This window comes from Lutra lutra, chromosome 11, assembly GCF_902655055.1.
Source record: "Lutra lutra chromosome 11, mLutLut1.2, whole genome shotgun sequence".
In the NCBI taxonomy this organism is placed as follows: Eukaryota; Metazoa; Chordata; class Mammalia; order Carnivora; family Mustelidae; genus Lutra; species Lutra lutra.
Window position 1 is genome coordinate 101,881,523 of NC_062288.1, and position 24,870 is coordinate 101,906,392.

The window sequence follows — 24,870 nt, forward strand, 5'->3', positions numbered from 1 at the left end:
AAATTTTTCTAATTAAAGGTAGCTACACCACTAAAGCCACACACACACACACCATTTCCAGGTCAAGATACCTATCACACAACAAATTATGAGATGCAGCACATGAAAGCAGACAGAGCAAAAATTCATAATGAGACAAGATATAACCGCATGTGCGGGCTAATTAACATTAAGAGGTGCTACTGGATAATGAGGGGGAAACTTCTGTAAAAGCCACAGAATGCGAAAGGGTCACTCAGCACAGGGGGGAACAACTTGGCCCAGGTCAGAAGTCCCTGAGAGTGTGGCCTTGCCACAGAGATGGGCGCCCTAAACTGTAACATGGATAAAGCTAACCTTTATTAAGTAAACTCTGCTTAGGAGACCAAGGAGATATCAAATATGTTTTCAAAATAATGAGCCTCAAAAGTAGTTGGTGCTTTTTCAATGGTGCTTAAAAAGTTCCCGTTACCTAGAAAATTTCCTACGAAACCTCACTCCCCAGCAATGTCAGAAAAATAAAGCAGTATTATATGTGACATACTTAAATTTCATTAACAGCATTTTATGCTTTCCTCGTATTCAAATGCAGATTTTTTCTTTTGAGAGAAAGCGAGAGTGAGGGGCACGGAGTTGGGGGGCTGGGACACGGAGGGAAAGAGAGAATCTCCCAACAGACCCCCCCACTGAGTGCAGAGTCAGATGGGGGCCTTGATGCCACGACCCTGAGACCACGACCTGAGCCAAAGTGAAGAGTCGGGACACTTGGCCGACAGCCACCCAGACTGCCCCCCAAATGCAGACTACATTTTTAAAAGTAATTTACTCAGAGGACCCCCCCAAAAAAACCAAACAAACCACTAAATAGACAAAAACATATAAGCATCTTTTCAGCCAATTTCTTACTCAACAAAATCTGTTCATCAATATCACAGTGTTGCTCTCAGCTATCGGTTCACAGAAATAGCTTTATTACAAAACAAGTGCTTGGTTAGCATTTATGGAAAAACCACTGACCTGTAATCCAAATTCGTGGGAGGCACGTGGTCCAAATTAAACACGTGCCAGACTTCACAGCAGCCCTCAAGCAACAAAGTACAAAAGAACGATACTCTGATCCTAACATATTTTTCAATCATCACTGCCAGATTAAATGGTAAATTCTAGTTATAATAAACGACAACACTTTCCAAGTTGCTTTGAGCCGTGATTCCACAACGAAGATAAAGAATGAAGACGTACAGGAATTGCACTTACGATGTAGGAAGCAGTCGTATTTAAAACATCGCCTACAGAAAAGCGTATGGAACGAGTGCAAGCTTTGCTCCCTCTGCACAGACTTAGCGTTTGGTCCGTCTATGTTCGGGGTGCATTCCGGAGGAAGCGCGCCGGGGAGCTGCTGCTCGGTGAGCTCTTTGTACCTAACGTTAACCAAGAAAAACGCCAAGTGAAGGTGGGGCCAAAACCACTCCGAAAAGACAGTTTCCGAATGGGGCCGGGTACTGGCTGTGGTGTTCGTCTTGCCCGAAACACAAAAGGAAAGGTCTAACCGACAATAATCTATTTAGATGAAAAACCAATTAAAAATTATGCATGGTATATCGAGAATCAAGTTCACAGGTAGGAGCCAGATCATGAAAAATGTTACCATGTTAATGAAAATAAACGTCAGTGACACCAACGTCTCTACAAGGGTCCGGAGAAATTCCCCCTCTCCGCGTACGACCGTCAATGATGTCATGTGTTTACTGTGCCTAAGGCGACTGTCGCGAGGAGAGCACCACAGACGCCGGGTTTCGAGAACCCTGCCAGTCAACAGAGGAGGCCCAAGGGCTCACCAGCTACATCAGTTCCGTTTCTGACAAACCAAAATGCTGAGCTTCGTACCATACAAGGCAAGACCGCCTCAAAAGAACAAATCTTACTTTTCCTTTAGTTCTTCTGCTGTGCCCTTATCTGGAAACATTGAGGAAATGGCTTCAAAAATTTTATCAGAAGGAAATTTCCGAGGTGGGCGGATTTCTTTATCTAAATGGGGAAATATGAAAGGGAAAAAAAATCATAGTAAACAAGTTTTCAATCCTTCCTTCTCTCCACACAACTACATCTAACAAAGCGGATTTCCTAAGAAATTATCGACTCTGTGTTTCACTTACTTCTGACACGTGTCATACGTATCCACGGAGCGCTGGTGAGCCAGACAAACAAAAACCTCCAAGTCAAATATGGAAAGTTTAAGGCACACCGGGAGGCCGAAGACACGGGTTCTAATCCCAGCTCTGCTACCCACTGGGTCTGTGACCTCGCCTGGCCACTATCCACTGGGGTCTGTTTCTTCACCGACAAGCCAAGGAGAGGAACCACATGATCACTGCCTGTTACGTAACCATTACGCTTCCTTCAGATTGCGGGTTTTCCCCATTCTTCTACGCTGTTTAATAACGTGCTATGCCGAGTCTCCACCGACTGTGGGCTCGGGTGTGGGGTCCTCTATTTTTCTGATAAGACTTCACTAGTGTAGGGGTTAAAACTCTCAAGCAGTCAGAGGGATTACCATCATAGTGTTCTGGGCTCTGTTTCTCCCCAAGAGCGTGGTCTTAAGTAAGTTCCTTAACTGCACTAAGCCCGTCTCTCCAACTACAAAAGAGATCTGACACTAACAGCCACCTTGCGGAGCACAGAGAGCGACTGGCACACTCACTACTTACACGTAGTCAGTGATCTACAGGTTATATCCTAATGATGATTTCGATGATCACCCAGCAAAATCCCAAAAACCGAGTAAGTTCTTTCGTCAGCCAAAGGAAATAAAGATGCCTAACTACAGGATGAAATGTTACAAATGATATTCTCATTCTGATTCTATTACTATTGATATGCTAGTTCAGAAAAGGAAAAAGAGAAAGGAAGAATTAACATCTGTTTGTACTTTATTGTTTTTGAAAAATGCTGTCAGGGCTACACACAAGCCTAATACACAGACATACCATCTCTGTTCTCCTCTAGATCTTTCTGTTTTTCTTCTCTTTCATCGGGATCATCTCCATCATCATCATCATCATCATCATTGTACTGACCAAGAGCATTCACCAACTCCACAAAAATTTCATCATTTATAAACCCACATTCTGAAATTCATCAAGTCAAATATCAGAAATACAGAGGAAAGTGGTGATGACAACATTTTACATATGCCTTTTCTAACCTGGAAGAAACAGCCAGGCCTATTAATTACCACTAGAACATCATTAAAAGGAGGCAAGAGATCATTTTTAAGACTGGCCTGAGGCAAAGTTAGGAGGAATTTAACTTCAACACCTGGTACCTTCTCTTTCATCACACCCTCCCCAAGTTTCCAGCGCCCGCTACTCCAACCTAATTCTCTAGAAACTAACTGTGGCCTCAGCCTCCTCCTAACAACTCTTCCGGAGAGAAGGGATGGTGATGATGTTACACACGCCGCCCTCCTGCTGGATGCTTCGTTGGGGTCTCCGGGATGGGACAGAAACCCATGGTGGTCGCAGTGGCAGAAGTGTAGGTCCTGTGGCAGCTAAGTGGGGCGTCCTTCTGAGCATAGGGCCTTCTGGAGCCCACGCGTCACGCAAGCAGGGCCCTGACCCTAATTTACCGTGAAGGAATCTTAAAACCTACAAACACCCAAACAAGTCTATTTAATTTACATGTTACTGGCCTCATAATTTATGTTATAACCAACTATGCATCATTTTCAAATAGTAAAAATGATTTTTCAATTTAAAAACAGTTAGGGATAACATCAAAATGTTTAGGCTTGAAAATAGGCCCAGGCCAGTCAAAAAACTTACTTTCGATATTAAAAATCTTTTCCATACCTATACTTAAAAAATTCAAAATATCTCTCAATTCTTTGGCCCCTTTTTCCAAGAGAATAAACACAGGGCTCACCTCTATCCCCATGTACTTTGCCATCATAATTTTTTATTAGTTCTTCAATGAAAGTCCCATCCTGGTCTAAAACTTCATCCCCCATATAAGGAATGTTATGCAAAACAGTTTCATCTTCCACCTAAAAATAAAAAATATATTTTAAAAGCAGGCTTATCCTAAATATCAAGGTATTTTTTAAATCAGTGTAATGTAAACTATGATTTTTTTCCCAAGTAGATGTCTCTACTCAGTTCTCCAGATCTAAACTAATAGACAGCAAATTCTAAAATATAAAATAAAGAGCCCTCCCATCAATAAGGATTATCTCAGAAATCAAACAGTTTATAGGAAAAAAAATTAAGAAAAATATGCTATTCACCTAATCTGACATGTCATCAATCATTAAAACTTACCATTATTTTATGTACCTCAAGAAAGGAAAAAGTATTGCATATTACCACATGACCAATCAATTTGAAGATACACCCAGTGTCTTAGAATAGTTTATCAAAACCACTTAATATAGCCATATAACAGGATAATAACATAAGGATTTCTAAACTTCACTCGATGATCTAGTTATTCAGACCTTCAATATAATAAAAATCTAGGGGATGTAAAATAGAGTTTCATAAAGTTTATGCCAAAAGGATTTGCTCTTATACATAAAATAAGAACATTCTACAATTACATACAATATTTCAATGCTTACAGGAAAAAGATGCCTATCAAAATTGATCATCTGGGGGCACCTGGGTGGCTCAGATGGTTAAGCCTCTGCCTTCAGCTCAGGTCATGATCTCAGGGTCCTGGGATCAAGCCCCGCAAGAGGCTCCTTACTCAGCTGGGAGCCTGCTTCTCCCTCTCCCACTCCCCCTGCTTGTGTTCCCTCTCTCGCTATGTCTCTCTCTGTCAAATAAATAAATATTTTTTTTAAAAACTGATCATGCTAAGCAAGAGGAGAGATGAGCTTATGAAGGTTCTGAAGACAACAGGAGAAAAAGAAGGCACTACCTCAGCCGAGAGAGCCGACCTAAGGAAAAGTTCGGGAGAAGAGAGAACTGAGCACACACGGGGCCGTCCGCAGACGAGCACGGGAGGGAGAGAATCTTCAATGAAGGATAAAAAAGAGAGTAACGATAGATCAAGACTGGAGGGTTCTGAAGTCCATATTTGAAGAGACTTAAGCAAGGACAGATCTGTCTTAAGAAGTCTTAGTTAAAAGGAGAATTTTAGAAGGAAAATTCTGATAAACAGAGTGGACTGGCTAAGAGGAGAGGAGGACGTGGCAGCTGCGGCCAGCGTAGGAGCCTCAGGCAGGGCGCACGATCCACAGCAAAGAATACACGAGGAAAAGGCCACGAGACACACAGGGGACCGTCACATAGCAGCAGGCGGGAAAAACGGAGAGAAGGGGAAAATCTCAACTAATCCCCAGGTAACAAATTTAGGACAATTGCAAAGTTCAGAAAGACAACAGAATCTTAAATGAATAGGGAAAAGGACAATTGGGAGGGAAAGTGCATAAGGGATATAAAATTAAAATTGAGATTTTAATGCCCTGATCTATCCAGAAAGAACCAAACTTACAACTAAAGAGTCCAGTCTGCACATCTCACTTTCACTAATCCCACTTAAACTAGGAATGTTAATTTTTCTGGATAAAAGCAAAAATTAAGTCACAACTGGCTATTTTGTCTTCCTAACTGTATGGTGTAAACTTTACCCCTCAAAACATATCCTAGGGGCGCCTGGGTGGCTCAGTGGGTTGAACCTCTGCCTTTGGCTCAGGTCATGATCTCAGGCTCCTGGGATCGAGCCCCACCTTGGGCTCTCTGCTTGGCAGGGAGCCTGCTTCCTCCTCTCTCTCTGCCTGCCTCTCTGCCAACTTGGGATCTCAGTCTGTCAAATAAATAAATAAATTCTTAAAAAAAAAAAAAAAAAAAAAAAAAAAACATATCCTAATCATAATAAAGATAGTCTGCTTTATTTGCCTTGGTCAGTGACCAGCAAAACTCACAGATAATTCTAAACAGTATTAAACACTATAACCTTTCAGAATTTTACTCTAAGAAAATGTGAAATCTCCCATAAGCTCTTGCAATATAATTCTTAAATTAAATGTTTTTGCAAGAAGCCTTAAACATACGAGGCAATTATAGAAGAACATCTGAAGTTTGTCTTTAATCCCTCGCTATAAAATCTTTTAGTTACTAAAGACATTAGAAACGTCTTTTAGGGCGCCTGGGTGGTTCAGGGGGTTAAAGGCTCCGTCTTCGGCTCAGGTCATGATCCCCAGGGTCCTGGGATCGAGCCCCGCATCAGGCTCTCTGCTCAGCAAGGAGCCTGCTTCCCTTCCTCTCTCTCTGCCTGCCTCTCTGCCTACCTGTGATCTCTGTCAAATAAATAAATAAAATCTTTAAAAAATAATAATAAATAACTTAAAAAAAAAAAGTCTCGATGTGTGCCTGGCAGTTGGTAAAGCACATGTCTCTTGATCTCAGGGTTATGAGTTCATGGAAGATGCTTAAAAAAAAAAAAACAACAACAACAACAGTAAGCAATTCCATCTACCAACACTTCTAGCTTATTTTACATATCAAGTAAGTAATAAAACTACATATTTTTTACTTAACAACACAAGTCAAGAATGAGCACTCAAATTTCTCGTTTCACCTTCCTTCATCCTACTTCTATAAAGAATTAAATACCAGCATTTTGTCACAAAAGCTATTGGGCCAGTTTTATCTGTGGAAATATGCTAAACTTTGTGTTTTAGAAGTCCTGAGAATATTTCATAATGTACATTATCATTTAATAACATGCTGCCTAAAACCGCTTCAACAAAAGTTCTCAATTTATAAAACCTATATATCAGACTGAAATTACAGAATACTGACTGACCTTTTCAAGCATAAGAACTATAAGCTTCATCTTTTAAACATATTTTTAATCCCAGGTAGGATTTCTGCTTAACACTCTTCTTTAGAGAATATTTTTACTAGGAAAGACTAGAAAAAGAGCAACACCATAAAGGTTTATTAAAAAATATATATCGGTTTAAAAAAATCCCTGAGTGTTATCATTTTGATAACTTTTTTTTACTTACATTATTTTTTATTCACCTTGACAAGAAAATTGTATTTTATTTAAAATAAGTTATTATCAAGTAAGCAGATGACGCATGATCTACATACCATAAAATTCTGCTGTAGGGGAGACCAAGAATACATTATGGGTACTGAAGCAACTGCATTCAGAGTCTTTAATGGGATGACTTGTGTTGGAAAATCCAAGTCACTGGTCACTGAACACTAGAACAGAAAAAATAAAATTGACTCATAAGAATTAAAAGACAACCTTAAGCTGTCAACATATTATAAAGGGATGCTGCGTACTTAGGTAATTTTGAAAAGGATATTCCTTTAGCTAAGACAACAAGGTTCCTAACAACCATGAGGGATTCTCTCCTTCTTACTTTCTTTTACTTAAGGTGAAAAAAATGCTTCAGATTTTGCAAATTTTCAAAAGCTTCCAAGAACCCTTCCCATACTTACCAATATCAACCAGAATCAAAAACACTATGTGCTAGCCTCAGGTTAACTCACTATAAATTTCCTAGCTCGATGCTTAATTTCTTTTAGATCTCAACCACGTGGAATAATATTATATATACCAAATATGCCTCTTAAATCTCACTTAATAAGAATATGAAAACTGTTAGGTTCATCTTTCTTATCTTTATCCTCCCTTTTAAAAAGCCCAAGCATCATTTACTGATATTACCAGATGATAAACAAAAATGAAGGGTAGTAACAGATCTGAATTTCAATCACAACAAAAGAAGTTCATATCCATTCTGCAAAAGTATAATCTCTAAATTAATAGTAATAGCTAGCATTATTGAGCACTTTCTATGTGCGAGGCACTATTTTAAACACCTTACATGTCTTATCATATTCTGTCCTCTTGACAACACTGTAAGATGAGGACTAATTCTTAGCCCCCATTTTACAGATGAGAAAACTCAGGTGAAAAAAAGGTAAGTAACTGGCCCAAAGTCGTGCAGTAGATAGGGCTAAAATTTCATCCCAGAAAGAAAGCCTGACTCTGGAGCCTCCGCTCTTACCCACTACACATATTGCCACCAATACCGTATTCTAGAATGTTTAAGTGCATCTACTCTCTTGAAATACCGTATTTCATCCAACCTGTGATGACCTCAATTTCAAGGCATTCCATTACTTTCTGTATCAGTGAGAAAATAATGTTGCCAGTCAAACTGTAACATAATGCTTTCTTATCACAGCAATTCTAAGATGCATTTCAGCTTCAGATGTTAAAATGTTCAAAATTTTGCATCTTTGATTCTATGAAATACGGTAAAAATCTGTACCCGAAGGACCACAGCACTTTCTATACTGTCTAGGAATCCAGCTTTTCTTAAAGAGGACCATTACCCAATCATAAGGCTTCCAAGAACCTGCTCAAAAATACCCTCGGACATATATTCATAAGCTACAATGAGTGAAAATAGAGTAAAAAGAAGAATTGAAGGAGTAAAACGAAACAAAAATCATATATATACACACACGTAATTATTAAATGTTTGATTTTTATTGGAGAGGTCTTAAAAATAGCAGGACTAGATTTGGTGAAATTACAGTGAAAATCTTTGGCTTACAGGCCACACCTGGCCCTCAGCATCTCATCAGGCCAGCGGGACAATCTTGCCATGGTCACAGTCACTGCGGAACAAAACAGTTCCTTCCTGGTGGAAGTGAAGGTTTAAAGATAAGAGTAGAAAGAACTGTGACAGTGATTAATCCATTAATTTGCTTTCCAAAAGGGCCAAGATAAAGATAATAATACTAGAAAGCTCACAGCTCAAGTAAATGAGAAGGTGTGTACGGTCCACTAAAACTCCAGAGCCAGCATCCCTCCCTGTTCCGCGCTCTCATCTCTGATTCGGTTCTTCATCCATCCGTCCAATAACCCAGTAATAGCAGTGAACATTTATTGAGCACGTACTATGTTGCAGGCACTGTGCTAAGTGCTTTGTAGACATCATCTTAACCACTGCTCCTCTCAGCCTCCAGCATCACAACCCCACAAATGAGGAGGAGACTGAGGTTCACAGAAGTTAAATAACTTGCCTAGTCAGAAAGGTAGGAAGTTACCAAGCCAGGATGGAAGCCTAAGTCTGATTTCAACACCCACGCGCCTCATCTCTGGGCTGCGCCCTGCCCTTGAGATGCTCGGAGGGTCAGAGACCACGCACAGCTGCGCCCGGGCTGCTGCCAGCCACACGCCCTCTCTCCCAGGCCCTCCTCTTAGTCCTCTTACTACCAAGTCTCTTACTACCACGTCAACCCCGCTCCTCCCCACCTAACTGCCTAACTGTGGGGTCAGGGCTCTTCATAATTACGGAACCAAGTAGTATACACTGTCCAGGGATTTTAAATACAAAGTAACTAATTTCTTACCAAAAAAATTAGAGTTTGGGGGTTTTCTTTTACACTTGGAGGGGAGTAAATTAATATTGTGGCTTTAATTCTGAAGATTAGCCTCCTTTAGAGGTTGGGGCGGGAAGGAGAGCGTGTTGCCTCTCCAACTCTGACTTACCCACCTGTGAACTTAACATCTGAACCCAAGGTCAGACTTAAGGCTAGACAGCTTACTATTCCTTTCAACTACGAGACAGGAGGGACTCTACTTCATCTGTTTGCTCTAAGGATGTAGAAAATGCTCTGGAGCTACTGAATGAGGTCCAGTGATTTTTGCCCCTGAAGAGAAAGAACTTAGAGAAGCACAAAAATGAGACAGCAAAGGCTGCAGCGCTCAGTACTGTCTCCAACCCCGCACCTGTCAGACCCCAGCCTCTCAACCCTGAGACCCACCAGCGTCACCAAGGGGCCAGAAATCAGCTCTCTGAGGGCAAAAGCAGCTGAGACAGTGTGGTTTTCTCTGTCTCGCAACGATACTCAGCACAGTGTCTCAAAAAAGAGTAGGCACTCAAAAAATGTTTCTGGAATGAACAGACTGCACTTGCTGATTTTGCCTAATGGGAGGTTTCACTCCAATTTCTCTGTAACGCTAAGAGAGCATCTACTTAGAAAACGGAAGGCCTATACCCACCTCATTATCTACATAGTATCTCTAGAAACCTAAGCCATTCCTGAACTATTAACCTTAACTAATAACCATATTCCTTTCATTTATGAAATAATATTCAAATGCAAAAGCATTTGTTGGTAAAACAAGTTTGGGAATTCTTATTTATTGACTTAACAGGAAAATTACTCAAAAAATTCCAGTTACTTACCAGTAACTTTTTTTCTTTGAAAATGTATCATCCTTGACAGTTTATGTAATTAAGTCTCATATCACAATACTGTAAAGGATTTTGACCTCATGGGTCTCCAAAGCATTTTACCTGATCGGGCAAGTGTCCTGGGCTCAGGAACTCACTAGGAGACCTACATCAATGGATAAAATTCTCCAATTCTCATTCCTACTTGAGGATCACACAAGGAAGTCATTACAGGTGATTCATCATCAGTGGTAAAGAAGAGAAAAAAGCCTATTAGTTATCAAGGATGCTACATTTTCAGAGAAACACAGCTTACTGGTAAGTGACCGGGTTCCTCTGAGGATGGATAGACTTACATCAACCAGCTGGTACAATAGGCGACTGTGTGGCTGGACCACTGGGAGCTGGAGAGGGAAGTCAAGCCAAAAATAGAAGTTGTAGGAGGACACAACCAAAGTGAGACTCTTGGCAGAAGGCTGGTTCCAAGTAAAAACTGTGTTATGGAAAATCGTAGAGGGAAGAGCAGGTGAATGGCCTGCAGGGAAGGGAAAGAAATTAACACACCTACTATGTGCCAAGCACTGTGCTAGAGACTTTACCAAAGTTAACTTCTTTAAAATCCACCACTACCCTATGAGGTCGGTATGACTCCCCATTTTACAGTGGGACATCCCAAAGGAAATAGCCATGGACATCTGGTCTCTGAACGATCTTTAACATCAGAAGGGTGAAGTCCAACTTCCATATAGTGGGGGGAAAAAATACAGTCAGTTAGCCAAGTTAAAAATATTCTTGGATACTGGTTGGTCCATTTAATTCATGCCAGAGACACAACGCACTGTTGATATTGTCTAATATCCTTCAGCCTTTCCAAGTAATAACCATCAGGAACCATCTTACAGCTAAGGGGTAAGGAAAGAAGGCACCAACTGCCACCCAAACTCTAAAGAAAAGCAGAGGATGATTTCTGAAACTGCCTCTATTCTTCAAAATCCCAGCAGAGAAAAGATACCACATCCAAATCTTAAGCTAGCCCTTCTGGTGAAAATGACAATGCATATAATTTAATTTCTGACTGCTTCTATGCCGATTGAAGTCCTAAAGAAAAAAACCAGAATGAGTAAATACCAAGTTTGGATGAAAAGAAGCTAGACAGAATCAGTCCCTAACCAGGTCTCGGAGGCTGATTAGGAGAAGGGGAATAGAAGACATGAGAATTAAACAACAGGAAGAAAAATTTCTCATCAGATCACGACACAGACGTATTAATACAAGCAGCTGATCAAGGGCATCAGGGCTAAGGAATCAAAGAGTGGCTCATAACCAGATTCTCAATTATTTCCATTTTTGTTGTTAAGTATGTTATAGAGCCATCCCAGACTGGCAGGAAAACCTCGACCGGCAACATAGGGCTCTTGCTTCTGAGCTCACGTAAGCATCACAGAAAGACAAAAATCCTCTAAGTGCCAGTTCTTACAGTTCTTCCCAGAAAACACACACACACACACACACACAGGCATTTAACATAGAACACAGAATATTTGGAATGCAATTTCAGCAAGTTTAGACCCTTTAAACTCTTCCCTGCCTCCTAATTTCAAAAGCCTAATATCAAATGAAAGCAACCATAAATACATCAGCCTATATAATAAGTGAATCTTATTAAAACCCAATGCACAGAGAAAACCCAATGCAGTCTGGGGTCAGAAGGGGCTGTATTAAATCACTCTCCATAATCATAATCTACAAACGCCAGTTTTGCTAAAACAACTGGAAACCAGAAACTGAACGAGAGCCACGTACATACGTTTTGGTCAAACTACAGAACACCCAAATGGCATAGGACGCAGCTAACCGGAGTCGAGCAAACTCGAATACCTAATTCAAGAGTAGCCCTAGGAGTGGAAAATGAGATCATTTCTGCCCCCTGAAAAAACAAAAACAAAAGAAAGCAAAAACTAACATATGGGAGACGGAATACCGTGAAGCCCCCGCTTCCATAAGCCGCAGCAGCTCGCTCATCCCGAAGCTTCCGTGAGTTGACGGGGCTGAAAGCTACAGGGCAGCAGTGGCGCAATTTCTGGAGAGAGCCGACACCGGCACCAGGCCTCCGAGAAGCACAAAGTCCCGGCTCAGGGGGTAGATCTGCTCAGGGGGTAGATCGGGGACCACCGATCAGGTCAGCCACATCTCCTGACTCTTGCAGAAAATTTTTTTTTTTAAGATTATTTATTTATGGATTTATTTGACAGAGAGCACAAGCAGGGGGAGCAGGAGAGGGAGAAGCAGGCTCCCCGCTAAGCAGGGAGGCCCATGCGGGGCTTGATCCCTGGACCCCAGGACCCCGAGATCATGACCTGAGCCTAAGGCAGACGCTTAACCCACTGACACCCAGGCGCCCCACAGAAAAGATCTGTAACTGCTTCTACTGTTCACTATTTACTAAATAGCCCTGTAACAACTAGAAAGCTAAACAGAAAAATACTAAAAACCATATCCTCACTCATTGTTTATACCAAAGGAAATTCCTGATAAGTGAAAGCAACTAAACAGAAAGATGCAAAGGTAATTTATATAATCTTCACATTCTAAGCCTTTAGAAACACAGAAATCAAAAGAAATTCTAATTTGACTATATAAATATGTAAAACTTCTATAAATCAAAATATACCAGAAATAACATCAAAATGTGGGGAATGGGGGGTAAGAATCTGTAAAACATGATTTAAAAAATGAATATTTAATAATATACAAAGTCCTTAAAAATCCTAAGAAACAGTTCAACTTAATTTTAACAGATCCAACACCCTAACAGTTAATTATGAAATATAAACAACAGAAACTTGGCCTCATTCAATAAGTAATCTAAAGCAAACAAACTGATCACTTTTTACCTATCACACTGACAAAGACCGAAAGACCACTATGATACGTTGGGAACAGAGATAAACAGACACGACCATAAACAGCTGGTGGGGTGTAGATGGAAAATCTTTCAGGAGAAAGCTATGGTGATACCCACAAAAATTTAAATATGCCTATATGCTCTTGACCGAGTAATTTTATTTCTAGGAACTCCTCCTACAAAATCACTCAGGATGCAAAGATGTAGATGAAGGGTATTGACCGAAATACTAATTGCAAAAGTAAAAAAAATTAAAACCTAAATGTTCGTCTATTTAAGAACATAGCAATAAGCGGTGGTATATTCACAGTATCGAACCCTGCGTTCTTAGAGACGGAGGACCTGGACCGAGGCTGCAGAAGTGATGATCCAAAATGCAGGGGGTGGGGAGATGGGCAAAATGGGGGAGGGGAGTGAGACACAGTTTCCAGTAGGGGAATGACTACTTTCCGGGAATAAAAAGCACAGCAGGGGTACCTGGGCGGCTCAGTTGACTGAGCAGCCGACTGTTGGCTTCAGCTCAGGTCACCATCACATGGTCATGGGCTCGCGCCCCTTTGGGCTCTGCACTCAACAGAGTCTCCCTGAGATTCTCTCTCTGCCCCGCCCCACGCACTCTTGCACACGCACTCTCTCAAAAAAATTAATTAATTTTTTAAAAAAGTAAAAGGCAGCCCAGGGAATATCATCAATAGTACTGACACAGGGTGTGGTGACAGACGGTGGCCACACTCATGGTGAGCACAGCATGGGGAGCAGAGAAACTGAACCAGTAAGCCCTACACATGAAACTAATGTAACAGGGTGTGTACATATACTAAAAAAAAAAAAAAAAAAAATTTTTTTTTAAGTGATGGCCCAAATTGGCAGGCACACTTTATCTGGGCGGTAACCTTTTGAAATATGTATTATCATTATCAATATGTTGTATGTAGAAAAAGAGATTAGAAAGATTAAAAATCACAGGGGTTGGACTACAGAACTTCTGCCTTCTGTTTTATGTATTTCAGTGTAATTTGAATTCTCAAGAGTCATTTTGCAATGGCCTTTCAGTTGAAGAGAACAATTAAAGTTTCATTAACCACAGAGATGTTCACATGACCTGGTATAAAACTGCCTCGATCAATACGAGGTATTCATGCAACCAGTCCGACCCTCCCAAAATGGTACTCCAGTAATATTCTTTTATAAAATCTGTTAAGATAAAGCAGAATCCTAAGCAGTAAATTTAAGTCAATCCACGTTATCCCAGAAATTCTAGATCTAATAAAATTTTATTTCTTCAGAGCAATAAACAATTTTTAACAATGCAGGCTAGACAAGCATTTCTTCTGGTTCAATCTGCTCTTAAAGGAGCTGTAAAAATGTGGTTCTGCATTTTGGGAAAAGAACTGATCTTTGTAGATCAGTGATCACTGATCTTGATCAATGAGCTCGATCTTTGTAGTCAGTTAAACAGTTGCTTATCCGTGTATGTAAAACACCAACTATATATGCAATGTTCTAGGAGAAAAACGGCAATTGAAAGCAACTTCTGTTGGTTTATTGGGGGCACAAAATACACATTTGACATTTTTGAAAAATTCACTTTCCAAATGTCAGATACAGAATCTGAAGTCTAAAAAATAAACTCAGACATCAAGTATATGATATATATTTAATATGATAGTGATATACAAATGCAAACATCGTAAGTGACCCTTATTTTTTTCTAAAATGACCTCTTGGAAAAGCATAAAACACTTACAACTAGTTCTTTTCAAAAAAAAAAAAAAAAAAAAAAAGGAAAAGCCTCCTTAGGTCATGTAAGAAACGTTCAGCCTAAAAAAAGCCAAGAGGAAGCTAAGGCTGCAGTGATTTCTTAAAAAGTTATATGGGTGGGAAGGACTGGCAGAGTTAACACAGGACTCAACCCTCCAAATAAATACTAATAAATGATTAAAGAAAGGCAAAGAGCTACAGTAAGCAACTTGGAAACTAGGTTCTTTGAAGCACCAAGAAAGGAAGGCTGTGTTCAGACCAAGAACCATCCATTTATTTCTAAAACATGAGAAAAATGACCTTGCTCCCTGCCATGTTTGCTCAGATGGCTCATGAGCATCTAGACCTACTGGTTCTGCAATCCTGAAATTTACCAAGGAAAGAAAACAGTTGCTATACTAAAAGTTGAGAGTGTAATTAAGAGCACTAAATTATATACAGGTTACACTATTGTATCATTCTTTCTTGGTAAAGAGTAACAAAAATTTCTATTTACAATTAACTAAGGAAAGAGTATTATGAGTCAACAAATAATGCAATCAAGTGTCTACATGCAAACGAGACAACGTTATCCCTCTCCTTCAATAAAAATAGTGAGTCCAAACTGCAAAGGTATAAAAGAACTTACTTTCTACTATTTTGATAGAAGCCTCTCCAACACTCCCACAAAAAATTTGCAAATATCAAATGACAGATGATGAACTCATAGTCATTTCAAATATTACCATGAGGATCAAACCTGTATGTATTAAAATGTTTTAATTCTTCATAAATGCAAGGACTATGATGTCTTTCTAATGATGCCGCTGTGTTAGGCATCCTGAAGAACCCCACATTTCCATATACACTAAAAATGCTATTTTCATTAGTAAACAAGACACAAAATTCCTACAAGAACATTAAATTCTCCTGGGAATCTAGAAATGCATACTGGCAGGATATTTTTAAATTACTAAACCAATCATACCACTTGCCCAGAGGACAGACATCATTGGAGCGAGCCTCTCTTTCAATGATAATACACACAGGGAATAAAAATCTTGATATGAAGAATCAATGAAGGAAAGCATCATTTGGTTTTCAGCAAGAAATGGACAAATGTACAAAAAGAAATGTACTCGTGAGAACTACAAGAGTAATTCCTAAACCAGTTTCTTCATTAAAACTGGAAAAACAGACACACTGAAGAACAGGACCACCAAGGTGAGGAATTAGAGAAGATAGTTTTTTACCGATAAGACAAAGTAACAAAAATCAACTCGAAGCAATGGTTTTTATAAACAGCCACACACTCCGTCAATAAGGTGTTCGTCCCTTGGGCTGTGCTTACCACTTAGTGACATTTTTAAGGTGACTGTTCCTTGAAGAGATTAACTAAAGAGCAAAGGAAATAAATGTAAAACACACCGCCAGGTCTTCAAATATTCAGGAGTATTTTTAAAAAGAAAAATATTGACACAGTCTGTATAAAAATTGTATGGGCCACACTGATTAGGTTCTGTAACCTCGAGACCAAAAAATATGTACCCACAGATATCTTAGAAACACATGTTAAGAAAACACGATACTGAAGACGGGAATCTCTAAGTTCAACTGCAGAGCTCCTTGATCTGAGGTCAGCAGCTACAGGGGCCGCTTCGTTACATCAGGGAGTGTGTGACCTTTGTCAGACGTTCTCCACTACAATAACCTAGATAAAAACCAATCATTTTAAAACTGAGCACATCTACTTTACATGCACAGCAGGAACTAAACTATAAGACTTCAGTGAAAAACTGAAAATTGTCCTTGAAAGGTCCTCATGCCACAAAGGACTTAAACTGAAGACAGCACTTCCAAAGGATCGGTTTATAAAAATAAGCAGTTAATTAAAACAATGTTATAACAGCACTTCCCAACGTTGAAAGCCACAGACTTTAGGTGTTTGGACCAACACTGCAGTCTGAACTCCCGCCAAGCCTACTACTAGGAAAGTCTTTGCACAACACACTTTTATTTATCCTCCTGCTTCTGACCTACTTCGGACTCCAACTTTTAAAGCATATAAAAGAAATTGACGTACAGCTGGGAATGCTCAAACTGAAGAAAAATAAAATGGGATACAGTCTCATCTACAAAATAAGGAGATGAGACAGAGATCATTAAAGTCCTTTCAATCCTAAAATCTTATTATTTTTATTGTGAGAACACCAAAAAGCTTATCACAAACTGCATAAGCGTTCAATTTCCAAAAGTCAGTGAGGATGGCTTTAAAGGGGGTTGGGAGTGGGGGAAGTAAAAGATGAATCATCTGAGGCAGAATCAGCTATCAAGAGTAGCTCAGAAATTGACAGCCTTGACCAGGTCAGAGTTCCAGGAAACAAAAACTTAAGTTCCTAAGGCAGGGGGTGATTTCCCTCCTTTCCCTCCTATTTTGTGAAAATGGTTTTTCTCAACCTGCATGGGGTACTAAGTTTAGAAAGCAATTCTGTTTTATTACAATGCTATTTCTTCTTACAATTTCTTGCATAAATTCACATTAAATAGTACCTTTACATTCAATGATTTATCTCCATTTGACAGAACCAAAAGCAAAATTGAATTAGTAAATATTCACTTGAGTGAACTGTACTTAAAATTATAATATGAACAATTCAAGTTGTAAATAAACAATGAACTTTACTCATTTCCTAATGTGTCTGAGCAAAGTGTGCTCTTCTGGGCCCGCATCAGATCACTGGAGCAAGCGAACTCACTAGCCTTCCAAGGCCCAGCGTCCTCGTCTCGGGGAGAAACAGGCCTAATTCAACTATCGCAAAGATTGAAGGAGGTTCGTGTGTGCAGAGTACCTAGCACATTACCAGAAATCATAACTGCTGTTAACTTTCACTAATAAATAGAAGATGGGCTTTTGGTGGCATTTTGAGTCAAAATGGGTGGCAAAAATAAGTGTTCCGAGTGTGCCTACTTAATTCTCCAAATCTCTAAGAGCTATTCCACTGGGAAGAACAAAGTTTCTTTGTCCTTTATCCTCAAAATTTCCAAAAGGTCACCAGACAAAACTTTCAAAAGAATGACTGATAAGCCCCATCCCTCTCCCTTTTGAGATCATACTGACTAGCAGAGAAACGAACCCCTTTCACCTTTAGTGTATTAAAGTCATTCACCTCTAACATGTAGGCCCTGACCTGTCCCAGATGATGCGGAAGGTGTCAGCAGCGTAGAATATATACTTCCATACCTGCAAGCCCAAGCTGTAAAGAGCTATCACCTGACAAAGTGAATAAAAGACTAAGCGTCATTCCAAGTCATGTGCCACCACAGAGCCCACCAGAGCACGATCACGGTCATCACAAGGACCGCGCTACGGTGACAGTACTGGCGAGTCTCTGAGGCCGGCGCGTCTCACGTGCTAGCCGATTACTGCTTATTAACAATGTTTCGTAAGTATCACATCCTCACCGAAAACGCATTTTAGAATCGATCCCCCTGTCTAGATGCTTTCTGTGTTTAGGCACTCAGAGAAACAACTAGCCACTGCGCATTGTAACGTCAACTCCAAATCACTCTTCCTTCTTGTTTGGGCGCCCGTTCCAATAGCACCAGTAGCACTCCACCTCCCACGCCGTGTTTTCCTGTACAGACAGGTACTTGTACCGCTTTGCTTTACCCAAAACCCTACTGATTGGTTCGATACTGTTTGTCAGCTTCTGCCACTGTCTTTTTTTTTTTAAGTAGGCTCCACACCCAGCATGGATGGAGCCCAATGCAGGGCTTAAACTCACAACCCTGAGATCAAGACCTGAGCTGAGATCAAGAGTCAGACACTTAACCGAATGAGCCATCCAGGTGCCCCAAGCTTCGGCCATTTTTTTTTCATTCTGCTGCCACTATGTTTTATGTGTCTTTTAATTATAAAACCCGCAATACATTTATTGCCTTCTTTTGGAAACAGATTCAAGATCTACTGTCTTCCTTCAGAAAAATTCTATAAAAAAGGATTTCTGATCTCTCAACAGCAAATTTAAAAATTCTTAGAGAGCCTTAGAGTTTGAACAAAATAATTCAAATAATAAATAACTTCCTTAGTCCATGAATATGAATGAAAACATTTCTTATAGCATAGCTAATTCATATTAAGGGGCAGAAAAAAAGACAATTGTGAGTCAGAATGCCTTGCTCTAAACAGTGATCTGATGAGGCCATTAAAGAGTATTTAATTTACGGTTTTTTTAATCAACAATCCGATAAAAATCTACACACCACCTACCTGGTAACTAAAAACATATGCTGAACACTACAGCTCTCTTATAAGGAAAAGCTCCTGGTGTTACCTAAGGCAACCACTAACAGTTACCCATTAAAAAGAAAGAGCAATAAAAAGATGGACATCCTGAGGTGAATGACTTCCTATCAGTAACCAACCAACATTGCAACAGCAAAAACCAGAATGCACCGATAATTACTACAGTGCGTGAGTTAACCAACCTCCCTGGTCCCGCGCAATGAGCTCACAGAAGTCAGGATGTGCACAGGCTGTATCCTTCGCTGTTTCCATTCTTGGTTTAAGATTTCCGTTCTTTCCAAAATTTTCTGACGATTGGAACTAAACATACTCTTTAAAAAAAATGAAGGAGAGGAGAAGAGAAATTGTTCATTGTTAGAAAATTCGTAGTATCTCTAACACAGGTTAAAATCTAGTGACTTCTCAAAAATTTCAGGAGCATTCCTTCAAATACATACGGATTTTACACTAAACTGTAGTTTCCCACATTCAAATAACACAAAAGCACCACACGTATTATTCTATTAAGAATGGGCGGGGAACAGAAAATCATTCCATCCTTTCTTTGTTAACAGCTTATAAAAACAAAATCACAATGACTTTAGAAACATAAAACCCTGAGACACATCCCTTTATATTTGGGTCCCAAATCTGCCCAAGCAACACAAAGGACACACTAAAAAGATAGTGATTTTCGAAGCACAGTGACCGGCCATTAGATCACAGTCTTTCCATTCTCAATCCTGTGCCTGGGACCATCTTCATGTTAATTAAGACAGATCAGGGCCCTGGGCTTCCCAGCCTTCATTTATCTTACTATAAATATGACCTTGGCTGAAAATGGACCCTTGCGAATTGAAACTTATCTTTGGGGGGGGGGGGGCGATCCTTAACCGTGGGTGCGCTTCCCAGAAGAGAGAGCTGTACCTTCACTTCGTCAGCCCGCCTGAACCGCTTGAGCTGCCGCAGCCGCATGTACTCAGATTTTACACGCTTGCGCCAACAAACCGGTCCCTTCTCAGATTTCTTCCCAGTCTGGCCCATGATTACTCTAAAAGCAATGGTTTCATATTAAAATCACTAATCTAACCAGCCTGCATATGATCACTTGTGTTTTCATCCCCAGCAAACTAACAATCAACCAAACAGTACATGACACTGATGACACGTGCGAGAGCGGTGCTCACTCGGGCCACAGGGTTACAGCCTCAGAACAGCTCGCTCGCATGTAAGTTTTGATTGAACACAGCTTTTAAAGGATATTTTTATTGACCAAGGTTCTCCACCCCTAAAAAGCAGCCGTCTTCCAGAAACGGGATCCTGTTACAGAAACAAAGCATCCACGACAAGCTAGTTTTTAGTCTAGGAGATCCACACTGCCAGAGGGAAAAAAATGTAGACACGTTACTCTACATCTTTCATCGTTAAGTCAGCAGGTTGCAGGCATAAATGAATAACATGACTGAAAAAGAGAAATCTGAAAAAGAAAAATTTACATACAGCACTACAACTAAAAAATACACTGTACAATGTACAACAAACATACAAAGGAAAGCCGTCCCCTGCACACACTTTTAGCCGTGCTTCTCTCCGGAAACAGCGAGAAAAGTCTGTACTTCTGCCCCTTGTGCCACCCACACTCACATGAGGGGTTTCTCGGCCAGCAGACCAAAGCCGCGGCAAATGCCAAGTAAGTTCTTCTGTCTTACCTTCAGCGGCAGGCTCTAGGAACCAATTACATTTAAATGTAGGGAAAGCCTATAGTCCCGCACGTGCCTAAGTCGTAACACAGAGTCCCCATTTTAAGTGTAAACAAATGTCCTCTTCTAGAACATCTGCTTCTCAGAGTATTAAAATCGTTACTTGTGCCCTCAAAATATTAGGACATTTCTCTGTCAGACGGTGCAAAGGTGCCACATCAAGGATGTTTAAATTATCTAAGAGCAAAGGATAGTTTTAAATAAAAGGGAAAGGGGAGATGGATGTTCTAGAAAGAGCTGCCGCCAGCACAGGGGGTTAGACGGGGCCGCAGTGCAGTCTCTGCACAAGAGAGGAGGGTAGCTGCTCCCACCACACTGCTGATGAGAGCAAAGTAAAGGAATTCAAGAGTCACTTAACAGAAAACTTGGTGATGACTTAAATATGGGAATGGATGATGTTCCGGCTTGAATGGCCGGTAGCGGAGTAGGGCTTCATTTACCGGACCACATAAAACCCTCGGGCGCAGAGAAATCGCAAGGAGATGAGATTCAGAGAAGACAGCCCTGAGGTCCGTGGGTAATTCTCGGTCAGAAAACCCAGACACCAAGAGCCGCAAGGATTATTCAGGCTGAAAGCGGAGCACGATAAGCACAGGATAACTCACTCCCAGGAACTCGGCCCTGAATATACAAAGATAAATGACACAGAACTTGCCCTTGTGGAGCTCAGGTCCCACCTACCAAGGCTGAAAAGAAGAAAAGACAGTATGAGATCTACAGGAAAAAGTCCGGGGGGAGGGGATGGCAGGAAAGGTGACAACTCAACCCTCAATGTGGAGCTGGACTTCGAAAGGCCAGGAAAGAACAGAAGGGACCCTAAGGTCTGAGCAGGGAACAGCTGGATATGGGGCTCTGCAGGCCAGGAGGTCCAGCCGGCAGACCCCATTAACGAAGATGGCCACGAAACCAGCTGAAGACCCCAAATGACAAGCACTGAGGGAACGAGAAGAATCAAGAGATTTCAGAACTTGGGCTAGTAAGTCTGCTGGATGAGGCCACAGAGATAACCGAAAAGGTTCCAAGTGGGACCTTGCTTTTGGCAGCAAGGGTAATAATCTGGAGACCCGGATTCAGGCAGATGACCCTATCTCTGAAGCAAAGCACAAAGTGAGGAAGACAGAAGATGGTGAGGTAGGCCAAAAAGACACCGACATCAAGGGAAAAAAAGGGCTTTATTTAAGAAGTAACTGTGGTAATCGTTTGCTTTCATATCTGCTAGTTAACAGATGAGCTCAAGTAATTCTATGCAAATTATTTTCAGACATGCAGCACTTCAAAGGCCTAGGAACTAGAAGGGAAAGCCATCAGATACAAAGGGCTTATCTTGCTTCATGAGCTCCCGGGCTAATCACCACTAGTCCATCTGCTGCCTCGACCAATGCCTGGTCCTCAGAGGTAGCACCCCTGCACCTGATGAAACTAGGCACGGGACGCCGGCACTAACCTGCCACCAACGTGGGATGCGGGTGGTACCACAGCCCGTTTCTTCGAGGTGCACGGCTTCTGAGCTGGGGAATAGGCATCGTTCCGTCGCTTAGCATTTCGTGGTTTCATACTAGAACCCTCCTTGTGGAAGAGTCTGGTGTCCCTTCCATGGTGTTCCTGCCACTAGTAACAACGTCTCCAATGAAGTGGGTCACAACGGAACAGTTTCTCTGACCAAAGGTGTGACAATACGAGCTACAGGATCCACAACAGAACATCTAAAATTGATTCCGGAACAAACCGCTGTAAGACCACACATACGGAAAGATTCCCATGTCCAGGAATTCCACACGCTCTCCCACGAAAGGAGTGTGTGAGTGAGGGTGTGAAGATACAGGACGATCTGGTAAACACGCACAACAGAAAGAAAATAAGAGAAATTATGGTAATTCACTCATGGGAAATTATCCAAACACAGGGATCATGACCTCCGAACAACACCTATGAAATCAAGCTAAAAGTGAGCAGACTGTTCTTTGAACACACAGGGATAAAAAGGCTGGTCGACTAAAAAGTAATAAAATTTAAGGCACCACTTAGAAGAATGTTTTATGTTAAATAAGCCCCTCCCACTACCCTAGCATTTACAACATATTAAAATCCTATTTTCATGTTTTTCACCCCAATTCATCCTCACTGTAAGTTCTTCAGCAGCAAGAACCTTCTTACTCATTTGTAAAATCTCCAAGCCTGGCTGTGTGCCTGGCAAATACGTTTTTTTCTTTTTTGAGAGAGAGAGAGAGAATGGTGCCCGTTCGCACGAGGGGGAGGGGAGGGTAGATGGGGACAGAGAAGCAGACTCCCTGCTAGGCAGAGAGCCCAATGCGGGGCTCGATCCCAGGACCCTGAGATCATGATCTGAGCCAAAGGCAGACACTTAACCGACAGAGCCACCCAGGTGCCCGCGGCAAATACATTTTAATACAAACAAAAACAAAACATGTCTACAAAAGTACACCAATGGTGAACTGCTCACAAAGTCTAGATGTGCCACAAGGTATGAAAAGGAAGGGTGGAGCCGCCTCTGCGTGGGCAAGGAAAAGGAGAGAAAAGTACTCCACTACCAAGAAACCTCCAAGGAGAGGAGTCTCAGGGACGATTGAGACCCCACGGCCAGATGCCCTTCCAATCAAGAGATCCTGAACACAAAACCTGGAGCTTCTGGTATTTCTTTTTGCTAAGAAGTACTCCAGGGGTAATATCAGTACCTCCCAGTTGGCTGCAAACACCAAACACACAGACTCACCTAGTTCTGAGCGGGCTGTAGCCTCCAAATGTCAGCCAGCCCCTTCCCCTTCCCAGTGCACGACCACCTCGAATCAGTTCTGACAGCTTTCCACCATACCACAGCCCAGTAAGTATTAAGTTCCAAACATTCATATATTAGCAGAAAGAAACCTGTATTAAAATAATGTGCCAGTAAATGGATGAGGATTGGGCACCTGGGTGTCTTACTCAGTTAAATATTTGACTCTTGGTTTCAGCTCAGGTCATGATCTCACAGTCGTGGGATCGAGCTCCACGTCTAGCTCTGGGCTCAGTGTGGAGCCAGCTTCAGATTCTCTCTCTCCCCCTCTGTCCTACTCACTCTCTCTCGAATATATAAAATACTTAAAAATTAATTAATTAGGGGCATCTGGGTGGCTCAGTGGGTTAGGCCCCTGCCTTCGGCTCAGGTCATGATCTCGGGGTCCTAGGATCAAGCCCCACATCAGGTTCTCTGCTTGGCGGGGAGCCTGCTTCCCCCTTTCGCTCTGCCTGCCTCTCTGCCTACCTGTGATCTGTCTAATAAATAAACAAAATCTTTTTTTAAAAAATTAATTAACTTTAAAAATGGATGAGGATTTGTGAATATCTCCAATTTTTAGATTTCTCATTCAAAAGATTTGTTTAGTTTCATAGGTAAATTGGCACTAGTAGGATTTTTATCCAGGATGTGAAAAGGACTTCTCTTACTCAAAACAGAATACCTCTAGTCGTTAAAATAAGACTCTACCCATATAGAGTAAAACCAAAACAGCAAGTTTTCTTTAATTCAAAAGACAAACCAGATTATGGCAGGAAACCATCAAAACCTTCATACAATGCAGTAAAACCTTACAGAAGAACATATACATATAGGTTAAAAAATTTAAGGAAAATTACATCTACAGTCTATTTTATGAATCAAAACAAACTCCCATAGCCTGAGCAGGAGGCCCTCGTAAGCCAGCTTTGCCCAACGGAGTGGACGTGGTATCATCTGTGTCCCCCTGCATCAGCTCACCTTCTACAGAAAGTTCCCACCGACCTTCCTCTGAGGACAACCAGCTACCTGGCGCCTAAGCCCACCGCTCCCTGCCGACCGCCACCAGTACACACTGGATACGTGACCGGACTGGTCTGGTCACAGGGACAACCTCCTGGCTCCCTGCAGCAGACAGACAAGAATGCTCGTCTTTCTCACTTAGATTCCAAGCTGGATATACATTGCCCGAACCGTTGCCGGAAGCCAACT

The 24,870-nt window shown here is 41.2% G+C and overlaps 1 protein-coding gene across 13 annotated transcripts in view; it reads right to left on the reverse strand.

Annotated features, from left to right (window-relative positions):
- The window catches only part of EZH2 (enhancer of zeste 2 polycomb repressive complex 2 subunit), a 63,504-nt gene that overhangs the window by 18,206 nt on the left and 20,428 nt on the right, over positions 1-24,870 (reverse strand). For 2 of the 13 annotated variants that reach the window (XM_047695250.1, XM_047695253.1), the window contains exons 2-8: positions 20,056-20,179; positions 19,332-19,460; positions 7,083-7,199; positions 3,904-4,024; positions 2,967-3,107; positions 1,905-2,007; positions 1,222-1,400 (exon numbers count right to left, since the gene is read on the reverse strand). In XM_047695250.1, the coding sequence (XP_047551206.1) occupies positions 1,222-1,400; positions 1,905-2,007; positions 2,967-3,107; positions 3,904-4,024; positions 7,083-7,199; positions 19,332-19,460; positions 20,056-20,172 (907 nt within the window). In that variant the 5' untranslated portion in view covers positions 20,173-20,179. Of the gene's footprint in view, positions 1-1,221; positions 1,401-1,904; positions 2,008-2,966; positions 3,108-3,903; positions 4,025-7,082; positions 7,200-10,554; positions 10,734-19,331; positions 19,461-20,055; positions 20,180-22,332; positions 22,544-24,870 lie in introns of those variants that run through there. The other 11 variants (XM_047695247.1, XM_047695245.1, XM_047695248.1 and 8 more) reach the window with 11 other exon arrangements.